The 22,419-nt window shown below is 37.7% G+C and overlaps 1 protein-coding gene across 7 annotated transcripts in view; it reads right to left on the bottom strand.

Moving 5' to 3' along the window:
• The window catches only part of CCSER1 (coiled-coil serine rich protein 1), a 626,451-nt gene that overhangs the window by 310,169 nt on the left and 293,863 nt on the right, over nucleotides 1-22,419 (bottom strand). For 6 of the 7 annotated variants that reach the window (XM_048304320.1, XM_048304322.1, XM_048304325.1 and 3 more), the window contains exon 7: nucleotides 17,136-17,213. The exons of the other annotated variant lie outside the window; for it this stretch is intronic. In XM_048304320.1, coding sequence (XP_048160277.1) covers nucleotides 17,136-17,213 — 78 coding nt within the window. The remainder of the gene's footprint in view (nucleotides 1-17,135; nucleotides 17,214-22,419) is intronic. 7 annotated transcript variants of the gene reach the window in all.

A 22,419-nucleotide genomic window follows, 5' to 3' on the forward strand; every position in this document is an offset into this window, starting at 1 on the left:
TTAGAGGGGAACCTGATTTTCATTGAAACTGTCAAATATGATGTTTTTTAATCTCATCATATGCATGAGATTAAAAAACACTAGAGTGAAGTGCTTTTAACATGTTTCCTGTAATGTAAGGTGTCAACCCTTCTGAAGCTCTTATGTTCATAATAGAAAAAAAACTAATTAAGACATAGCATAACACATAGTTGTACTAGGCAAGATATTGCCCATTCCTTTAAGGAATACCAGATCTAATCTCACCAGTATTCAATGCAACATCCTCAGACATGCCAAAAAGCAGTAATTAAATCATAGCATTCATAAAAGTCAAACAGTTAGATGCCAGTGTGGACTATTTACGTGAATTAATATTCTTATTACTGATTTGCTCTCCCAGGTTTTCAGAATGCAGCCTCCAGGATCATGTTCACTGCCCTATTCTTACATATTTTGGCACCTAGAACACTTGCAAGAATCAGCATTTTGCCATGGCTGCCTTCTGAGCACTTAAAAAGGATTAATAAAATTAGCCTCACTATGCCACTAGAAAAAATAAACGTACTCTGGCAGTTCTGCAGATAGAATTTAAATCACCTACATTATTTCCCCCAGGAAGACATGCTGTTTCTGGGCCAGAAGTTCTGTATCCTCTGATTTTCACTTTTGTACCGTAAGCCCAAGGCCATCTTTCTCTATAAATTAACTACTAAAATAGCACAAAGCTTGCACTAGCTGCAATTTAAACTCATTTTTATAATTCACAAATGGAAGTTCTCACACTGGCAATCTGTCTTTTGTACACCCAGAAAGAAAAACCCAGCACTCCTTTTGGACAATCACAGGTAGCTGCAATCCTTTCTTCTTCTGGGGCTCTTCGTAAGTACCTTTGATTGGCATTTGATTTACTTTTCCTCCCATCTTCTTTTAATGCCTTTTTTTTTTCATGAAACAAAGGAGAGAGAGGATGAGTAGGCTGCTGTAGAGAGCTACACAGATGCAGCTCTAAACAAGAGCAGATGTAATTAAAAAAAAAAGCAACCTAGAAATTGACAGCATGTTTACAGTAAGTATGTCTGTAAGAAATGTATACCTGTTTCTGTGGGTGGGTAGATATCAGGGTGAAATCAGTTCCCCAGGGAGCCTGCCAGTAAACCTTATAGTAAAATACACTTTATATTAAACTTTATTAAAACTCCATGAAGTCAGAATGGTCTTTAACTTGCACAGCTCAAAAGGTCTGCTAGGATTAAAACAAAAAAAAATTGTTTTAAAACGAAACAAAAAGCCAAAATAACTTTTCAAGTAGAGGCAATGTTTGAGTTTTCTAGGGATAACTGGAGAGAACTCCAGTCACTCTGCAGCTGCCCCTGTGCCATAGGAGTTATCTCACTCTGCTGGCCTGGCTTGAGCATCTCCCATAACACTCCACTACCTTCTACATTCTATTATTAAATTGAATTTGCTCTGTGACAAGAGTAATACGTGTGTTGCTAGTTTTACCCCAGCCAGCAACCAAACACCACACAGCCACTCACTCATTCCCCCACCAGCAGAATCGAGAGAGGATCATAAGAGTAAAAGGCATAAAACTCGTGGGTTGAAAACAAGTCAGTTTAATAGGGAAAGCAAAAGCCACTCACACAAGCAAAGCAAAACAAGGTGTTCATTCAGTGCTTCCCATGCAGGTGTTCAGCCATCTCCAGGAGAACACGGCCCCATCACAGATAACAGCTATTTGGCAAGACAAATGTCCTCACTCCAAATTTTCTCCCTGTTCTCCTTTTTCCCCCCACTCTATATACTGAGCATGGTGCCCTATGGTCTGGAATAGCCCTTTGGTCAGTTTGGGTCACCTGGCCTGGCTGTGTCTCCTCCCAACCTCCCATGCACCCCTAAATTCCCTGCCAGTACAAAAACCAGAAAAGGCCCTGGCTCTGCGTGAACTCTGGTCAGCAATAACAAAAACATCTCTATGTTATCAACCCTGTGTTCAGCACAAATCCAAAACACAGCCCCATACCAGCCCCTGGGAAGAAAATCAACTCTACCCCAGCCAAAACCAGCACGCAGTCATGAAAAATTGAACTCTCTCTGCCTATTCCACTCCTGTCAGCTGTAACACACCTTGGGTAGGTCTTGTGGAGCTTCTCTATGTACCAAACCATCACCATCTGAGAAACTACACCCTCATTCCAGGCACCTTTGGTTTCAATTTATTATCCTTCCAAGGGCATCATATTCTAGCTGAAGCAGTATGCTTATGTGTTCTTGATAAGACCAGATCATGGTCACCCATAGATTTACTGAAAGCTGTTTCATCCAGACAATTTTGCTCCAGCTTGTCACAGAAGGAAAAAAAGTTGTCATGGTTTTTGGGTTTAGTTGGCTTTTTGGTTTTGTTTTTATTAATCTAATTGTAGAACTTACTGCAAGTAACTTATTTTGATCTTATAGTTCAATTAATAATTAATCAGAACCAGCAGGTTCTGTGCCAAGAGACCAGGTCTCTGCCCTTTCCTCAGCCCCAGCTCATTTCCCATCTGTATGCAAGCAAGCAGAGTAAAACCAAAACAGAGATCTCACATACAAATGTGATGACAAAGGAGAAGCAAGGCTGGAATGTGACTACTTCTTTTGGAAGCCTAAAACTACACCAAGTTTGAAAAGAGATTAAGCCAGAGAAGCACCAGGTAGAAAAGCGGAAATCATGAGATCTGGATCTGTCACTGACAAGCTTTTTAATAAAGTCACAGCTCCATGCTGTACTTTTCCCTTCTCATTATTTTTAGTTTAAACTAGAAAAACCTCAAACTTTTTTTAAATTGAAAAATAATAACAAACTTGTTATAGAAGCGAACCAGGGAAGTTCACACCTCCTGTGGGGTTTATAACCTTGAGAAAGCCACCCAACAACTTCATGTCTGCACAACAGAGCGTGGCAGCCAATCTGTACTGTACATACATTGTTGCAGTGTTTTTTTAAATACTCTTAAGAATTTCACACATGTAATAAAGATTGACAAGCATACGAGTCATTCTGTAGGTCATCTGCTACACAGATGTATTTTCCATCCCTTCTCTGAGCAACTTTCTTCTGTTAAAACAAGGTCATTTTGGATTATCAAATTCTAGTCTGGATTACCAAATCTTCTCAGCTGAAACTATAACCGATCCATGATCCTCCCATCTATTGATGTGTTCACAGCGTTTTTCACGCAACTCTAAAATTAAACAAAGAAAGCAGCCATATTCCACCTCTGTGGGAAGACTGCATAGTCCTTTTACAAAACTCTGGATCCTTGTTCAAATACCAAGAATTCAGTGGTACACAGATTCAGTGAGATGACAGCAGTCATACAAACAATATTATCCTTACAAGTAAATCATTTTGCTAAGGTTGCAACGTTGTCCTATTCCTAGGAAAGTGACTAGGAGTTCGGATCTTTTTAAATCTCTTTTGTAGTCATTTTACCAATTAAACACTTACTGTCCTTTTAAATAAATTTACAGTTAAAGTCACAGCTTAAGTAATTGTCAGCAATTTCTGTGTTTCTTTGAATTGCATTTGTTTATATCACCATGATACCTGTAAATACTAATTTTCATGCCAAATGGATTTAACATCGGAAATGGTTATCACCATTTGCCAAGAGCATTGAGTGAGTTCTTTTTTGATCAACAGTGTTACCAAGGGGCAATCAACCTAACCTGCAAGAGACTCCTAATAACACCACTGGGGACAAAGCTGTGCTGCTTTTTTCCTAATCACAGTAGGAAATACCATCAGTTCATTGTAAAAATCCCAACAAGCCTCCAAATCCTTACTTTTAAAAATTCAATTGCCTGAAGGCCTGTGAAGGAGTAAGAGTCAATCTACAAGAAGCTTGTTTGACACAGTAAAATTTCCCAAGATGCTCATGATTTTCACGTCTTTTTGCATGGGCACAAGAGGAATCCTCTATTCATATTAGCATGTACTATAGAAGGATTTTTATTTAAAAACAGGATTAACATCAACTGTCACATCACGGACTGTATTTGAATCCTCTCTTAGGTAAAGTATTTATAGAGGAGAGATTTTTCCGGTGTTAGCCGTGTGGTAGTTTGCGCAGTAACTTTGTTCTGTAGGAGTTGATATCACAGAGACAAAACCGAGTCAAGAAGACAAAATCATGAACATGCTGTTATTTAAGAAAGGAAACAAACAACAAAAAAACCCCAAACCACCATGCAAACAGATGGAAAGAGCTGCTTGATAAACTGAACTCATGCAGGGCAAGGAAAGATGGCTTCTGCTGATTGAACCTAACAACTGGCCAATTCCTTAAAAATCTTTGTTGCAAACATTTTGGTTGTGCTGCCAAATGCTCAGTTTTGTTCCCCAGTCTAATGCTGCATAACTACAGTGTGACAGTCAAGTGGGTTTCTTCTACCCTCATGACAGCCACATACCAAGAAGTGAAGGTATTACTTGATTCATTTAAAGAAATTGTACTTCCTTAACCCAGCTTCTTTAGCCATTCTTAAGCCTGACTTCATCTTAAGAAAACTACAACTCAACTGAAAAAAAAGACCAAAAACAAACTGATAAGGCTGGTAGGGCCGAAAAGTCCAAAAAGTAGCACAGTATAGCTTATGCATACTATATACCTGCAGGGATATTTTTACAGATGAACCCTTTGATGAATTTCCCTGGCAGCACTTTAAGTTTTGGAATGTAGAAAAGTCAGGTTACAAGTATCTCTTCTACATTAATCTGCCTTTAGACTAATGCGGGTACAAAGAAGAATTTTAGTCACATTGATTGGGGTGGTAATCTCAATTAATACTTCAGTCACTGGACTCAACTATAGGTCAGTCCCCTATGTGCACACAGGATGCTTTGGAATGAAGCAGGGAGAAGTCATTCCTTCATTACAGTGGGGAGAAGTGGCATGGTCCATCTGACATTATCCATCCATCTGTCCAGACATTCACCCATCTTTAATTGGACATCTCTGGTAAAACTGATTGCTCAGACAGCCTGGAACTGCAGGGCTCAGGCTCCCTTTCACTCCTGCTGGGTGAAATAACAAGCCCCAAACCTCTGGACTGCAAGAGCCTACGAAATCACCAGACACAGAGCACATGCTTCATTTGCTTCTGACCTTTTCTCTTTTCTTTAAGTGACTGTTTCTTGACTATTTCTTTCTCTGTCATTAGGCTCGCACTGCCATTAAACGCCACCTTTGCTTGCGGTCGCATCTCTCTTACCTTTCTCCTGACAAACTATCCACAGTCAGAGGCGCAGAGGCACCTGACAAAGTGATCAGGTGCACTCCAGTTCACATCCTCATGTTCATTTTTTTTTTTTTTTTCTCACACTGCCAATAGAGCCTGAAGGGATGAAGCTGCTGCAATTGGGCAGGCAAATATAGATGCATCACAGAAGAACATGTGATGTCCCTTAAATCACAATCATAAGCCCATTTGAATTAAAACTCTTCCCTGGGGAGGGAAGCACTTGCTTAGATTCAGTTTTGCCTTTTCAGACCCTTTTGGGAATACTCTTTCAAGGTAACTGCATCACAAAACCTGCTTGCACTGTTGCTTTGAATGATTCATTGAGGTGTGCAGGACATTCCTATGTAGAGGTAATTATGATTTCTATAAGCCACAAAATAAATGTATGAATACATGAGAGAAGGGACTGAATAATGATGGACAATTGCATCTCCTTGCGGCAGAAGAGCCACTAAATTTTCTTAGTCTGCCATTTATGTTTCCACACTTAAAACCCTTGGTGTACAGACACACAGTGGGAAAAAAAGACATAAAACAGAAAAAAAAGAAACTTCCTTATGAGATGAGAGTGACTCTATAGACAGAAAATAAAGAACTATACAAAGGAGTATTTAACACTCTGTATTTCCCATCAAAAAATATGGTGTATATTTGTGTGTTTGTATATTTGTGTACACAAACTATTTTTCATGTTATCTTTCCATTCCCATAAGCAAAAAAATTTTCAGTATTATACAGAGAACTGAAGTGTCACACAGTACCAGTGACTTCTCTGTTTAATGCTCAAATAAAATGAAAGCTATCTTAAAACATAATAAATATTCCTCAGATGCCACTTCTCTATTTAAAGAGAAATTATCTTTTCCTACACCAGACTGTGAATGGGGAAATCTGCTTGCAGAGTGGGCTTTGCTTCCCAGCGTGGGCAGCAAAGGAGTTGCAGAACTCCTCTTCTTCATGGGAATATTATCTTTTTGAGTAAGACACAGGTCAGTGAGGAATTACTAACATATGGAAACTAAATCCAGGAAAAGCAGAGTCAGTTCCCCAGTCCGAGACCAGGACAGCACGCAGGATCACCAATGCAAGCACCTCAAGTGTCTTTCTGTGAAAGGAAGATAACACCTCTTCACCCCATAGGCGTGTTACAAAATTAGTGTTTGCAAAAGGCTCTGCACCTCAGAACTAATTAATATTTATGATGATCAGTCCCATCAAATTTGCATGCTGAAGATATCTAGTTAACATGTGAGTCACATTTATATGATTGTGGTGCTGATACATAAAAAATGACAGCTTCCTAATATTTGTTAATTTTTCCCCAATTAATTTCATTTACTCTAAGGACCCCTTTCTGTCTAAGAGGTGTGCAATGCTTTATAAAATAGATTAAACCCAATATAATGCTGACTTAATTTATGGACAGATATTTCTGTGGGTTTTTTTCTTGTTATGATAAGGAATTATGATTTTGCTAACAAATTTGAATTCATCCTCACACATCACTGAGGATAATTATGGAAATGAAGAGTACTGGAATCAACCATTCTGTGGTCGTAGAAGGAAAGAGGATAAAGATATTCAGAAGAGGAGACTGAAGCAAAAGGCTTAAAGAATTAATAACTTAAAAGCCTATATATATTGTTCATTCAAAATGTTTAAAAACATGGCAATAAACATCAAATACACAAACTTGCGACTGAAGGATCATCCCCAAGAATACAGCAAAGCATAAAGCAAAATAATGAAGATACAAGAAGCCACAAGAACTATTCTGGCCATTTCTAATTCTGACAAATACCTCACAATCACAGCTGAAGTCTTTGCTGCTTAGAGCTGGGCTGACCGAATGACAGATTATGATCTGCTTGTGATCACAAGAGTGCCCTGAAGTGTTTGAAATTGCCATGGTACAGGAAAATTGTTTCTTATCCAAATGTAATTCTGTATTGATATGACAACTCTCATTTAAGTGGTCAGGTTGGACAAAATCCCTTCTCTCTGTGATGCTCAGTGAGCAGAGCTCACTATGGACAAAGCAGCAAACCCAGAACTGCCTGCACAAAGATGCCAGCCTATTAAGCTTGCAACTGCAGGAACACTTCTATCCTAAAAGACTGAAATTTTTATCAAAGAAAACTGACCTAGAGGAATCCAAACAATCACTGGGAAATATTAATAAGTCAACTTTACAGTCCAAGTTTCCCTCTCAAACAGCATCCCAACTTCATCCTACTTCACATCTGCAATACCAAAATGAAAGTAATATTTAATATCTTTAAACTTTTTCTTTCATAGTACTAAAAAAATTGATAATTTGTGTCTGTGAATCTCCTAAATTCTGTAACACTGGCATGCCAAACTAACTACTTTATTTTAAACTTCACTGTCACCAGTTTTCTTCTTTTTTTTTTTTTTTTGTTTTTCATTGCATCTGTTTTTCTATGATATATAATTATACCCTGGAGATTTCCAGTTAGTCTATGTTTCCCAAGCATTTTAAATTTGATGAAGACATACCAGTCTGTGAAAGTGGTGAGGCTTTAGGTATTTTAGTGAACAGTAAACAAAAAACTTCAGAAAACATCTTCGTTTCATGTTGCTTTTAAAAACTATTTCATCCTCATTCCTGAATTTTCCCTTGATTCAGCTGCAGATAAACATTTTTTTCCCCCTGAACTTTATCTCTTCTTACTGACTTACTGACATAAACTGGCAACCTGTTAGAAGAACCAGAAATAAATATTACTTTGTACAGTCATGTGGAGCATTATGTGCTTCTCCCTTTCACTTAAATATTACACTGTGCAGAAAAGCCCAAAATAAACAACAATCAGTCCTGCTTGTTCATTCCTTTCTTGGCTACTGACAACATCCAGAAATGTAATGATTACAACAAATGGTAATCAGTTAGGCACCTAAAGAAAACTTTTTTCCACTATGCCCTCATCAATCTTAATTTAATCTTTCAGAACGCTCACCATAGATGATAACTAATAATTATCACAAGGCTACCCATAACAGTGTACCACATAGCTGTAAAAGTCTAAAATGCTCAGAAAATATTATCCAAATAAAAAAATTTGCTATTCCCTCTCATCTATAGCATTCAGCCCTGCTTGAAAATACCAAATCTAAAAAAAATATGCCGAATATTTAGTTCATTACCTACTAGGACAAAAGCAGGTGAATAAGTCTGTTTATGGGCTTTTCCCCCCTCCCATTATCAATTCCTTCAACCACAAAGGTAGTGCTCTTTTTCCTTTAGTCCACTTATTTTTTTTACCAGAAATTTTTAAGTGAATCGTATCCTCATCCATTTATTAAGCAATGATTTAGAAATTTATATTGCCCAAAAGTTTTTCTTAAATTGTCAAAGTTATCTGTAAGACACTCACAGTAGGAATGGCCTTTTCTTATAGGCGTTTCCCATGGCAACAATGCAACAAACCCACAGCCTTGAGACTGGATTTTCAACATTTTTAAAAGAATTAAAACTGACACTTTCCATTGTCTCCATCCCCAGCGCCTTTCAGGAGTCTTATTAAAACCTCTGATAAATGAAGAAGCCTGAATAAATAGATTTCTTATTCTACACACACGAAGAGACATAACATTTCTGGACTACTATTAAGAGCCAGTTCATACAGCCACATTTACTTCCATAAACACTTCCATAAACAAAGATATCCTTTTAGCTGTACTGTTTGTTTGGTTTTTTTAACTGAGTCAAAAAGGTAGAAGAAACTTTATGGTTCTTAAAGAAATGGTAAGGCACTAAAAGGTCACCTTAAGCACACAAATATATTTCACTATCAAGAATCAAAGTACTGAACTATGCCAGGAGTAAGGAGAAGGACAGAGAGTAAATGGAATGTTCATGCTATGGCTTAAAATCAGAGCACATTACACCTTTCAGAAACAAGAAGTTTACTCCAGTACTACCATCACCATGTTACATTCTTTAAATACAGGGGGAATTTTTTCTCTCCACACAGAATTAGCTTTAATTAACAACAATGCAAAGGTTGGTGGAAACAGGAACAGCACTTCAGAAGTCTCTACCTAACATTGTAAGTCACCATTGTATCATGCAATCAAAGCCTCCCAGACAAGCCACATTCCTCAGTAAAATTAAACAGCTTATTATAAACAAATGACTCACAAAGGAGTTTATAACTTTCCAAGAGATAGAGCAGGACCAGGTGACAAACTCAAATGGAAATGAAACCAGAAACACAACAAAAATCAAACTACAGCACAACAATTTTCATCACCTCTCAATATTTGGTTCTGCTAGAAAGTTAGCTAGAGGAAAGGCAGGATACAGCTTTCAGAGTGACACAAGGTGTCTGTGAGTCAGCAATTGAATCTTGCCTTTAATTTCAGTTAATGGCTGTCTAAATTGCTCACAAAAATATCTGTCTCTTTAAACTCTCAGTGAACATTATCAAAATCAGTTATTTTTAGTGTTGTACTTTTGAGACATTTAACTTGATAAGGATTTCAAAATGCCAACCCTCAATTTCCTACCCTAATGGATTATATTTGAAAACATATGGCTGGGTCATTAACATTACTCAGTACTAGGAAAGTTGTTTATACATATTTTAATAGAAGAGTCAAGGATCAGATGTTTTCCATTTAAAATCATTAATTTGACTAAGTCAAAACTTTTTGTCAAAAACATGTCAAGTTTCCACGCATATGATTTTTCAGAGGCTTTCTGGATGAAAAAACAGCAGCCCTTGGCTAGAAAGGGGGAGAGAGGACCTGCTAGAGTGAGAATACACATCTGAGATGTAGAAAACCCAATTTCAAGCCTACGGTTTGTTTAATTTATCCTTGGAAGAAAACACTCATTGCTCTAACACATACTGGAAAGTGAATGATTATTATTAACTAAACTCCTGCATTGCAGACAGTTCTACATTTTCACTACATTGAACATAATTTGTGAAAACACTTGAATTTCATCTCATTTACGACAACCACAGAAAGTACTCTTGGGTTGGAATGGTCAAAATGGTTTTACATTTTCACCTTTAAAATAATTGACGGGGTTAAAATGGTCAAGACAGATGAATATTTTCACTTCTAAAGTAATTGATGCCTCTGACATAATCCACGTCATCCATGACCTGATGGCACATGCCACTATAGCCAATGGGCACTGTGCCATTGATTTAGACAAAATTTTAGTCCAAACTCTTTATAATGATTCTGCTCACTAAAACAAAAACAAGCCAAAAAAACCCTCCACTCATCATATTTTACAAATGCCTGATAAGGAAACTTCCCTGTCCAACCATCCAGGAGCCCCTCTGGCAGCCACTCTGGCACCACCTGAGATGGGCCTTAGGACTTTTGCAGCTACACCCTCCACACTCACAGAGTCACATCAGGTTTCCCAGAGCAGTCTCAGACATCCAGACCCTTAATATCACTTAATCATGGTGCAATAACTGAGTAACACCTCGAGCTGGTTCCTCAAGGAGGGACCCAGAACCAAGGAGCCCCTGGGCTTTCACATCCTCACCGTGTAAGGGTGGGAAAGTCTGGAATCACCAGCTCCTGCTGTGTCCCTGGGTGTCCGGTCCCCTGGCTGGGCCACAGGTCCCTGTGCCCTTTGTTCTGCAAAGGGTCAGCACTCCACGGCCTCTTGCCTGGGGCTCGGGCTCCTGCCCCCAGAGCTGAACCTGCAGCTGCACCCCGAGCTACCTGCGCTGAATGGATTCCTCAACACACCAATGTACTCCCTCAGATTTACTTAGGCCTATCAGTCCCTAGACAAGGGAAATTAGGAGGATTTACTGTCTGTATTGAGATGATTAGATTAGCACTTTAAGCGCTCTTCCTGGGTGTATCGGAATCCTCCCATGGAGTTTCAAGAAAATCTTTTTTCATAGTCCTAGTGATAAAATCTTGTCAGCAACCTATAATGCTACAAGTTTTATGACTTTTAAATCCTGGATATAGAGTACTCAGCAGGAAAAGCTTACTTTGTAGGTACGCATCAGAATTCATTGTGTGAGCATGTGTCTGCCTGAGGAAAGGAACCTGAATGAACCCAATATTTACCCTTGCAGTAGTGATTATATAAAATTTTAAGTTATGCTGGAAACCCTGTTAACTGAAAAAAAAGTAAAGATGACCCTTCTGCATTCCTTTGTTGAAGCATCGCTTGTGTTTCTGGTTGCTTTTGGAGATTTTAATAAGACATTCATTAATAATTTTCCTGTATGTGGCTCACTGAGTAAATAATTGAATTTACAGCATTAAAAGCATCAATTTTGCCTAAAATAGGGATTGTAATTTTGAAATATTGAACTAACGGTCAACCTATGATAAAAGCTTCAATAAAATGAAGAAGAACACACTAAAAAATGCATGTATGTAAAATTTTGAAAGAAAGAAAACTATGACCAAGGCATAGACGCAGAAGGAAATCAGACAGTAAATGTATAGTTCCCAGTCTCATTCCTGATTCTTTTAGTCATTAGTAAATATTATTAAATATTTTAGTATTTAGTAAATATATCAGTGACATTGGGAAATTACAGATGTTGTACCTATACTCCCCACAATAAAAATAATTTTTTATTTACTCATTAACCAGGTGATATGGTTCTATTCAGACAGACTTGCTGGCAGAGCCCTTTTTCTTAGGAACTGTGTGCAGAGTTTTACTGGGAAAAAGGAAAAGACAGTGAATGCACAGAAGCTTCTTGTAACAAGGCCCATAATACCTACTTTACACTCGTCCTTTCAGAATAAATTCAGTGCTTTGCAAGAACTCATATCCTATGATGGTAAAGACTGTGAAACAAATAAGCTGTATAAATCTTTTTGAGAAATGACAAAATGGAAGGCCTGCATCAAAGGCAGAAAGTTGCTGTGATTACATGACTTTTAAAAGTCTATGCTACACCAGTAAGATGTGAGCAGTCATAAAGAAAGGAAATACTGACATGGCAAATAAAAATTAAGAGTGGGAGGAGTCGATTAAACCACTGAAGAATGGTGACAGACTGATTTAAAATAGGATGGACATTGAGGCAGCAGAACAGTAAAGGTGGGGTTGTGTGAGTCATACTTCTTTAACTCTACTCACTTTATTAAAAATACCAAAAACATCTCCAAACCAAACAAAAATCCAGACCCTCAGAGACTTCAGATGCTTCTCAGCAGAAGCAGAAATTCAGCTAGAGGGTGGAATGAGAGGGACAAGAGCTAATGAGGCCTCCAGCCCACTAAAGAGGATCACTGAACCCGAACACCTGTATCTGCCGTGGGGTCTTAATGCCTATGTGATTATTTCAGAGTCTGTTTTGAAAATAAGCAATACATTAAAATCTTCTTATTCAAAGAAGTGTCAGCAAATACTTTAAAGATTGGAAATAGTACATTTAAGGTAGAGAGGGTAAATAAGCCTAGGAAGTCAAATAGCCTAGGAAGCTTTTTCAAGTACAGGGCCACCTTGTTGTCAGCATTGCTGAGCTAGTGAGGAAAAGACCCCATTCTACACCTAGAAACACAAAGTCACTCTCTCAAAGATGAGCTGCCTGGGGAAACCAGCAGTCATTACCATGACTTTCATATTGATTATTCCAAATATCTGCAGTAAAATTAAATTGTGATCACAGACCAAATGGAAGATTTCTCTCTTGCTAATTGTAGGCACAAACGTCATGAGCTGCCAGAGTCATGCCCATTCGTGACTGCAATGATTTGCATTTCCAGAGCCTGTAAAGGTGCAGGATGAATGGTAAAACTCTAAGTATAGACATAATTTAGTATAGATTACACTTTACTAGACCTACAGCAGTGGTAACACTACTGAGAACTGTCAGCTTTTGCTACTTGACCTGGCACTTCTGTTTTCTTATGCAAGGAATTTGCATCAGGGGTATTAATTACAGAAGTCAGAACACAGTAAGATAATAAATACTGAAGGAAATTCTCAGCTCCCTCAAAGGAGAAAGGAAATAATGGAAGAATTTTTTTCTTTCATTTAATGCCAATTAGTAGAGTATGGTTGAGATTAATCATAGAATTGAAACACAATTAAACATTGCTACAATAAATTACTATTATGGTTATTATTTACAACTTGGCTGTGGCTAATAACCAGTGAGACTGATGCTTATTACAACAGATAATGTATAATTAGCTAATATTAGATATCTGAGGTACTAAATGGCTGGCATAGATCTCTTCTTAAAAGGCTGTCACTATATTTTAAAATAATTTAAAAGTAATAAAATACTATTATAATAAAGCACAGCATAATGAGTAGGAGAAAAGAACAGGTTCTAAAAAATGGATGACACATTGCTTGGTAAGTTGACCTTTTAGAAATACCCACTCCTTCACTTATCTTCTAAATGAAAGGCAGGATTATTTTTAATTCCAGCTAATGAGAGCGGATATAAGTATGCATAATTAAAAGTCACTCACATTTGAGCCAGCTACAGTTTTGCTATTATAACACAGAATAACACTTGAGTTAAGGTTGCATGACAAATACCATTCTGTTCTGTTATTTTCCAAATTCTTAGTTCTGGAATTTTTACTTAGTGACATAACTTTTTCCCACAAGACAAAGACCTAATTCTCCAAGAAATGTTATAAACTGACAGAAGAATAAACTTCTGTTCAAAAGAAGATCCTACTACATAAAAGTTGAAGTGCAAAACCACCACCAAAGATGGTGTTCTTTTCTGAGAGGAGAAATAAACTTTTTCCACAATATAGGAAAAGATCTTCCTTTTCTAAATACTTTCAGCCATAGAAAACAGCAGAGGATTGAAAGCTGGAATTTGACATAAAAATAACCCTCACTAAAAAGAAATGCCTATGATTGCTTTATCAAAAATGGTTTTAGAAATGTTTTGCAAAAGTGTCTGTGTACATGGGTAAACTGGATTTTTTCCTAAGATTTTGAAGAGCACAGCTAAGGAAGACTGTCCTGAACATCTGTGCATTGGTAACTCCACAGGGCGAAGGAACCCAAAGCCACGCAGAAGATTGGCTGTACTGGCTGCTATGCACAGCTGCTCTTTCCTCAAACAAAACCATATCTACTATTTACAACACTTATGGAGCAAAGATTGCTGAATGGCATTAACAATATGTTTATCTTTTCATTTTCTCATGGTTGCTTTTAGGATTCAATAGCTCTGGAGCTGGCTACCTTTATTTCTTACTCAATTGTTTTCTACTCCTTTTGCTGTGTATCAGTGACACTCTTTTAAAGGTACTGTCTTAATTTAAGTAAAGCAAAATGACTCAATTAAAGTAATGGTATATGATGGACTCAAAGTGGAGCATCTCTTGCTGCACTGGAAAGTATCTTCCTCCAAACACTCCTTGAGCAGGGTCTTATATGATTTGGATCTTTCTGCTACAAGTCACAGCATGTGCAATATATTGGGAGCATGGTAGCTGAGCTGAGATGCAACTTGCAAGCACTTCCAGGGAAATCTGATTTCTAATTTTCATTAGATTAAATTCAAAATCCTAACATAGTTTTGAACAAGCTTAGGTTCTCCATATTTATACAGCACATATCCTGTGGGACTAAGAATGACAGGTACCTGCTTTGGTGAAGTTGGATGTACAAGAAGAATATGATGACGGGATTTGTATTCTTTATGCCGAAATGCAGACTTTCTTTTGAAGGCAAATTGTTAAAATCCAAGGAAGGACAGTTCTCTTTCTTGGTATAAAACCAGGTATGATTGAGAACACAGACTTGGTTTCATTTCACAGTCTAATATAAAAGCTCATTAGCTCGGAGATCTTCAACTGTCCCAAAGAGAGGCAGTTTATAGGGCCCTGCTTCGCTACACCTGTGTTTTCAGAATCACAGAATGGAATTTCTTTTTCAATCTCCATCTCTACAGCAAGGATGTGGGAAAGGTTATTATCATGTTGCTAAGGGAAATGCACCATCCCATCATCAAAAGCCAATATTATTGACTGACAGTATTCAGAGAGGGTTACGGCTTGTAAAACCAGTCATTCACATTACAACTGGAACAACAGTGCTCTCTCTTGGAGTGTGTCAAGGAGAAATAACAGAAACTGTTACATTTTTCATCATTTTTATTTCTACTAAATGCTGTGAAATGAACTTAACTTTTTCCTAGTCTGACCTCCATTTTATTTGAAATGCAAAGGAAAATGTTTCCTGCTTTGAAAATTGACTGAAAATGAAAGATTAAGTAATGCTCTCTGCCCTATTTTCCAGTTTCCTTTACCATTTTCTACTAGATTTTTAATATGAAAAACATCTTTATTGTTTTATTAGAGCAACTATTCCACTTCAAATAAGTAATTTAAAACCCATTTTGGGTTATATGAACAGCATTTCCTTCAAAAATAAAGGAACTACAGTGTACTTGTCAACGGCCCTGATGCAACCAGAGCAATGTTTGATTATCTCAGCACGAGAATTTATCATGCTATTTCAAGTTAGATTTCCTTACCTCTTATACCTTTATCTGAGCTGAGCAGTCCATCTCTTTATATGTTGCATCTTAATGGTTTTCCAGGCACAGGAAGAGTTAACTACAGAATCTGACTTAGAATGTTGAGCAGACTTCAATGTGCACTTTCAGTGGTGTTTCAAGGAAATAAAGACATGTACCCTGGTATCTTGGCACAACATTGCTCAATTTCAGCCAAATCTGACTGAGAGATGGGTCTTAAAAGTGTTAAATCCCAAAACAGGAATGAGAATCAGTGAATAGCTGACCACTGACATCCCATCTGTACCTCCACTGATGAAACAACTGATCAAGCACAATCCTCAACCCTTCTAATAGCAGGAATCAGCTGGCTGGTTGTACAACTGTTGCACAGACACAGAAGATATGGGGGAGAAAAAAAAAAAAAAATAAAGGAGTTTCTTTTCTGGGCCTGGCCAGGTCTGAAGGACACTGTTATTTCCTGTGCTGGAAGAATGTGCAGGAGAGACACAAACTTTACGTCATCAAACTTCCCTAATTCCAGTTACTCAGCTTTAACTTAGCATCATCACAAAGTGACTGAAACACAACCCAGTCAACTGATTGTATGCACACAGAAGGTGGAAACTTACTTGGAAAAGGGAAATTTTAAAAGGGCTATTCCTGTGAGTGTAATTTAGTCCCTATAGTGACACACAGTTGAGTCAATAAGTTCCCTCTTCCTTATCTAAGCGAACAACTGGCAAGGTGACCTCTTTGCTAGATGATGCAGCACTCCTCTGAGTACCTGGGTGGCCTCAGGAGACCTCTTCCAAAAGTTAGGCTCTGCCTAAGGCTATTCTGAGTCCCAGGGATGGATACCATGGCGTCAGCCAGAAAAGTGGCATACAGCAACTCACTCCTCACAGCTTAAACCTCATGAAGTTGTGGACACTGTCCCAACATTTATTATTAACTAAAATGCCAGGCCTGTGGCTTACACTGGACTTAAGCCAAAACTGTTCTTTGACAGACCTTTAATGTCTCCTGTATCCTTGGAGAAGCTAATCATTGTTTCATTAAAAGATATACTTGAAATACAAAATAAAGAGATATCTGTTGATGATACACACTTATACACGAATGCACATATCCAAATGGGATGCTGGATAAAAACACAGTCTTAAAAATAACAGTTTACAGCACTAGCCTGCTGGAAAAATATCCCTCTCAAAACCAACATTGTATTCTAGGTATTTCTTGCAAACTGCATGATAGGTACACAGAACATCGGCTGATGCCACAGTAATTTGAAGAAAAGGAAGAAGTAATAACAGCACTTCACAGTACACCAGATAACATGACAAGCCAAGATTAACAGACAATATTTATGATTAAATTAATTAACTGTACCTTGAAAAATAACGGCTCCTCAGGAAGGGGGCTAACAGGGAGGGAGGTTGTGCTACTAGCTGGACTCATGTCCGTGCTCTGAAAGAAAAGCACACAGGAGTTTGCATTTCCAATCAAGTTCCATGGACCACTTTTTACAGTTTTGGGGGGAGGGGGTGGGAAATGAAAGAGCTTGAAAACAACACTGAAAATCTAACAGAATTAGACTGATAACCTATACTTTATTTGCTTGTAATTAGTTCAAGTATTTCACTAATGGGTAAGTACTCTTAATTTTCTTTCTTTTGAATGAACTCCCCATTCAAAGACTGAACTGCATGCACGAGTACACAAACATACTGTTCATATTCGTTCATACAGAAAAATTTATTCTTTTCAAAAAAAACTATGACATAAATTTTGAAATTAGTTTTGGGATGGCCCAATAGTATATTTAGAAGGAAAAATTAACAGGAAAGCAATATATTGCAGGAAAGTATTTGGTTCAAAGCTTAAAAATATCACGTTCACATGAGTCAATACACCTTACAAATAAGCACTAATCCATGAAAAGAAACAGTGAAGACCAAAGTTATTAATGAAAATAATTCAGTATACTTCAATGGACCTGTCAAGTCAAAATGCTTGAAAGATTGACCTAGAACCCCACCCTCTTCAGATAGTATTTCAGTAACCTGTTGGTTAGCATAGACATTATTTTTACAGATGTGACAGATACTAAAACAAGAGTGTGACACTTAACAACATAAAATAGTAAGAGAAGAACAAAATCTGGAGTTTAGAAACATATATAAACAATATCACAATTGTTCTGGAGAAAACTAGAATAATGCTACTTCTTGGGAAATAAATCCCCGAGTGCTAAAAAAAATCCACCATGACCACCAATAAAACAGAAATGAAGAATATAAAAAAAATCAACAAGTTTGCATAGCCTAGTAGTGCATTCCTTTTCACAACGCAGCACTGCAATGCAGAATGATTTAATAAGCTCAACTTGTGCACTTGACTAATCCGCTACCTGCTTTTGCACCACTATGAAGCTACTCTAAATCCTTCGATAAGCCCAGATTCTGCAAGTGAAGCACACTGCTCCACCTAGTCAGTTCTATCAGTTCATTTATCAGAAGATCCTTATGGACACTGCACTTTACTCAGCCAACTGGAAGGGGATGAAAAAAGACAAAATTTTGGGTACGAAATCCCTGTGTCAAATCTAAAATAGGGCACAGAGACTTCAAAGTCAACACCTACTGAGAAAATTTGAGTTTAATTAGATACGTATCAGCTACAGCACAGCTGAAAGAAAAAACAACATTTGCCTGCTAAATAAAAGGGATACACAGGTAAATGAGAAAGGGGACCATGGCAATTATATCCTAAGAGAGACACAGGTAATTTATAACCCATGGAACACAGAGATGATGTTGAGGAATAAAGCAAGATTACAGCATGTCAGAAAGTCAGTATCTTTGGAGAATCCACTGTATTCAGAAACATTAAAAATTTTAACTCCTGCACCTGATCATGAAGAAAACTGGCTAATAATATTTAAAAAATGAAGTGAAATTTAGCTGTTCTACATTAAACACGGAGTACAGACAAAACTGGACACCTCTGTGGGAATGTTTTGCCTCAAAAGCCAGCAGCTCAGCTGAAGACAATTTGCCTTTTAATTTACATAAAATAAAAAAAAACTAAGAGGGGGAAAAAAAAAAATCAAGCAGCTGCTTTCCAAACCAAATCAAATGCCCTAATTTGTAATTAGAAGTGTGCAGGAGGGCAGTCCCATCTTTAAGCATTGAAACAGCATCACTACAAAAATCTGCAAAGCAAGAGCTGCAAGTTTTTCAGGGATAGCTGGAATCTAAGGAGGCTTTAACAGCCCTGAGGATGACACTGTTGCTGTCACAAAATTTCTCAGGCTGTATCCATTGGATGGCCTGAGAAAAACATCTGTTCTTCAACGATGGCTGGACAGGGGCCAGCCCAGGTCTGATGTCACACTGGTGTGGCACCATGCCTGAACCAAAAAGGCTGTTGAGAAGGAGGTGTATTAGGAGGGGCACCGTGACTACATGGCTTCTGGACTGAAAACAGTTTGAGTCTGGCCAGACAGGAGCACTGGCAGAAGAGCCAGGCTGTGTCCGGCTAGAGCTTTCCACATACACATACTCTCAGTGGCCCCTCCAACACCTCCAGTAATTTTCCTCTCTAAGGAAAGCCGAGCAGTATCTGTGCCTGTGTAAATTAATTTAGCCCAGTGGCACTAACACAGTTTATTATAGTGGAGAATTGAGTGAGACAGTACCAAGAGGGTTGTTTCTCAAGCTATTAAAAAACCCAAACCCTTACAAAGTCATCACTGCTATGAAGGATGTTGATAGCTTGCTCTCCTGAAGCGATATACTAAGAATTTCAAACAACATCACAGTCCCCACTTAAATTTACTCTCCGTGGTGTGTTTATCATAATCACACTTTGCAGTCTAAAGCTACCCAAACATATTAAAAAAAAATCACTGAGAGGAATTTACTCAACAAAGACTTTTTATTTGATGTTGTCTAAACCAATTGTGTTCTCATAAAAGCAGCCACTCACTTTAAGTCCAGCACAAACTTGATAGGTTTTAGTTATAAATTAACCAGAAGATGCTATACCATTAGGCTACAATTATATCTTGTAAGTCATTGCAAATGCTAAATAAACATAATTTGTATCTTAATTGTAAGTATTAGGCAAAATCAGGACATCTAATTTTGCAGTACTGTGCTGTGCAACTATCATTTAAATATGTATTTTTTATGCACAAAATGCACAGCTGGGTTTTGTTGACTGAGCCTTTTCCATGTGTCACTGGAAACCTCTGAGTTTACCAGAGGGCAGAAAATTTGCACAGCTTTAATCACCTAAACTACATTTTCAAAATATCTGAATACCAAGCAATTCAAGTATTTTTCAGAACAACAGTTTAGAAAAACACCATCTTGCCCATGCCAAAAAACCCCTGCGAGCATTCCTCTCAGTGCTTTTAGGCCATTTTTGAGTTCGGAACAGGCTGCTAATATCTGGAAAACTGACATTATTAGAATTTTATCAATAATTCTTTCATGATTACAAAGATCAATGCTCAAGTCTTACTCTAATTTCTAGAATCAGTCTCAATATACATCATCCTTACTGTGCAATTGAACAGGTACCTTGGAGTCACTGATAGGCCATGCTAACCATTTATCCTTGGAGTCCAATGTTAAAACTGTGATAAGGATCCTGATAATGAGGCAAAGCAAGAAAACAAGTTTAAGAGAAAAAACTTTTCCCATTTTGATGTCCATTTTGGAGATCCAAGGTCAGGATCCCATTTGAAGAAAAATTCCCATCATTTGAGCTAGATGAAAGTGAAAGCAGCTGTTTCTGGAGCTGTTATAAAGTAGTTACGGGCTTGGTTTTGTTTTATTCCACTTGTCTCTACCTTCCTCAAAGCAGAATGTTTCACAAACCTACATAACAACGTAAAGTGTCCAAGAGCAGATCAGCAAATGTAGTCAGAGGTTCTCCAGCAACGCAGAAGAACAGGAATGTGCACACTGTTAAAAACACGCTCCTTTGAAAAGAACTCTTCCTTTCCAAGAGTCATCTTCCAGTCTTCAGCAACTGCTCTTTAAATGAAAGCAGATTCACCTCATAAATTCAGATTTTTCTTGCTACAAACCCTTGCCTTTAATCTGATGTTGTTTAGGAAGTGGCCTATCTATCAACCTTCATTAATTGTGCCATAAAATAAGGACCTTTCACTGACAGAAGCCAATTTAATTTGCTACAACTGCTTTTCAACAGGGGTAAACACTGCAATGGCAGCTGGCAGACAATGACTTCTCAGGAGATCAGTATTGCAATTTATTGATCTAAGAAGTTAATACTGACAGAGAAAATCTGCAGTGGATGTTAGAGCTCGAGATTCAATAAATCTTTATAATAACTGAAGAAAAGACAATCTGTGTACTTTATAGCTTTTTCTAAGGGGTAGTGGATGAGTGTTGAACTGACTTTCAGAGTGATAGCTGTAGTTGTATCATAAGTTATGTCAGAAAATATCATTTTATAATCTAGAAGTTGAGTAAAACTAGGAAATTAAATAAGTGCAGTCAGCAAGCTCAGTAGTGACATTTTGATATACTGAGGGTACATCAAAAGACCTGCAAATGGATTTATTAATGGGTCTGCACAGCATCTTTTTGAAATATTGTACTTAAATATCATTATCCCATTTTATCCATAGAAGTGAAAAAGAAGGGAAAGTGATTTGCTCAAAGCTATGAAGGGAGGTAAAAACAAAGAGAGAATCAGAAACTCAGTTATTCATCCAGGGTGTGCAGTGCTCTCCTACACACTTTGAGTGCTCTGATATCTGTAATTTCTGTATTATTTAATCTCATGAAGAGGTTTTGCTCATACATATACTTCCTGCAAATAAATTTTTGATAAACAATTGAGGCCAGAGAAATGAAAATTAGTTTAGATAAAAAATAGTAGACACACAATATAAGCTTTTACCTCCCACCCTGTATCATGTTTGAGTAACTTTCCCCAACATCTCCAATCTCTCTCACTAAGAATGGAGTGAGCACCTCCTTAAAATGTGTTTTCTGATATTGATGAATACAATTCAGGTGGTTATTTATAAATCCATGCCATGTCTCCTTCCTTAGGAGATACAGTTAAATATTCTCACTAATTACTAATGCATGCAATTAACAGCTGAGACATTTAAGTATTATTTTCCAGTATTTGCCTGGAGCTTGCTGCTCACATAGCTCAGAAGGCCGCATGGGTCTTGCATTTGACCGGAGTTATTGTAGCTCCCATTGCAGGAGTGAAGCATAAATTACAGCTGCTACTGTGTCTTGCTACCTCTTTTCATGCTACGTGAGGTACAGAAAGCCAAGTAAGTTTTCAGTGGTTCAATTACCCATGGATTCTCGATCAGCAATTAGTATACAGGCATACAGATTAGTCCTGATTCCTCTTACAACCTAAGCAAAGCTAATCACCCAGGGAAGCTGGGAAATGCCAGTGGGAAATTTCATCTCATAGAAGGTAGGATGCTGATCTGTCACTTAGCAGCATTTGTATGTCCAGTACTGTTTATTTTAGAAGACTCTGAGTTTTCAGGATGTCTCTTAAATATAATACTTTGCACAATAATTTTTTTCCTCCAAGGAGTAGTTAGTATGAAGAATAATTTGTTGACTGTTATTTGTTTCCACTTGGAAAAATAACTGGC

This window comes from Corvus hawaiiensis, chromosome 5 (genome assembly GCF_020740725.1).
Source record: "Corvus hawaiiensis isolate bCorHaw1 chromosome 5, bCorHaw1.pri.cur, whole genome shotgun sequence".
Lineage (NCBI taxonomy): Eukaryota > Metazoa > Chordata > Aves > Passeriformes > Corvidae > Corvus > Corvus hawaiiensis.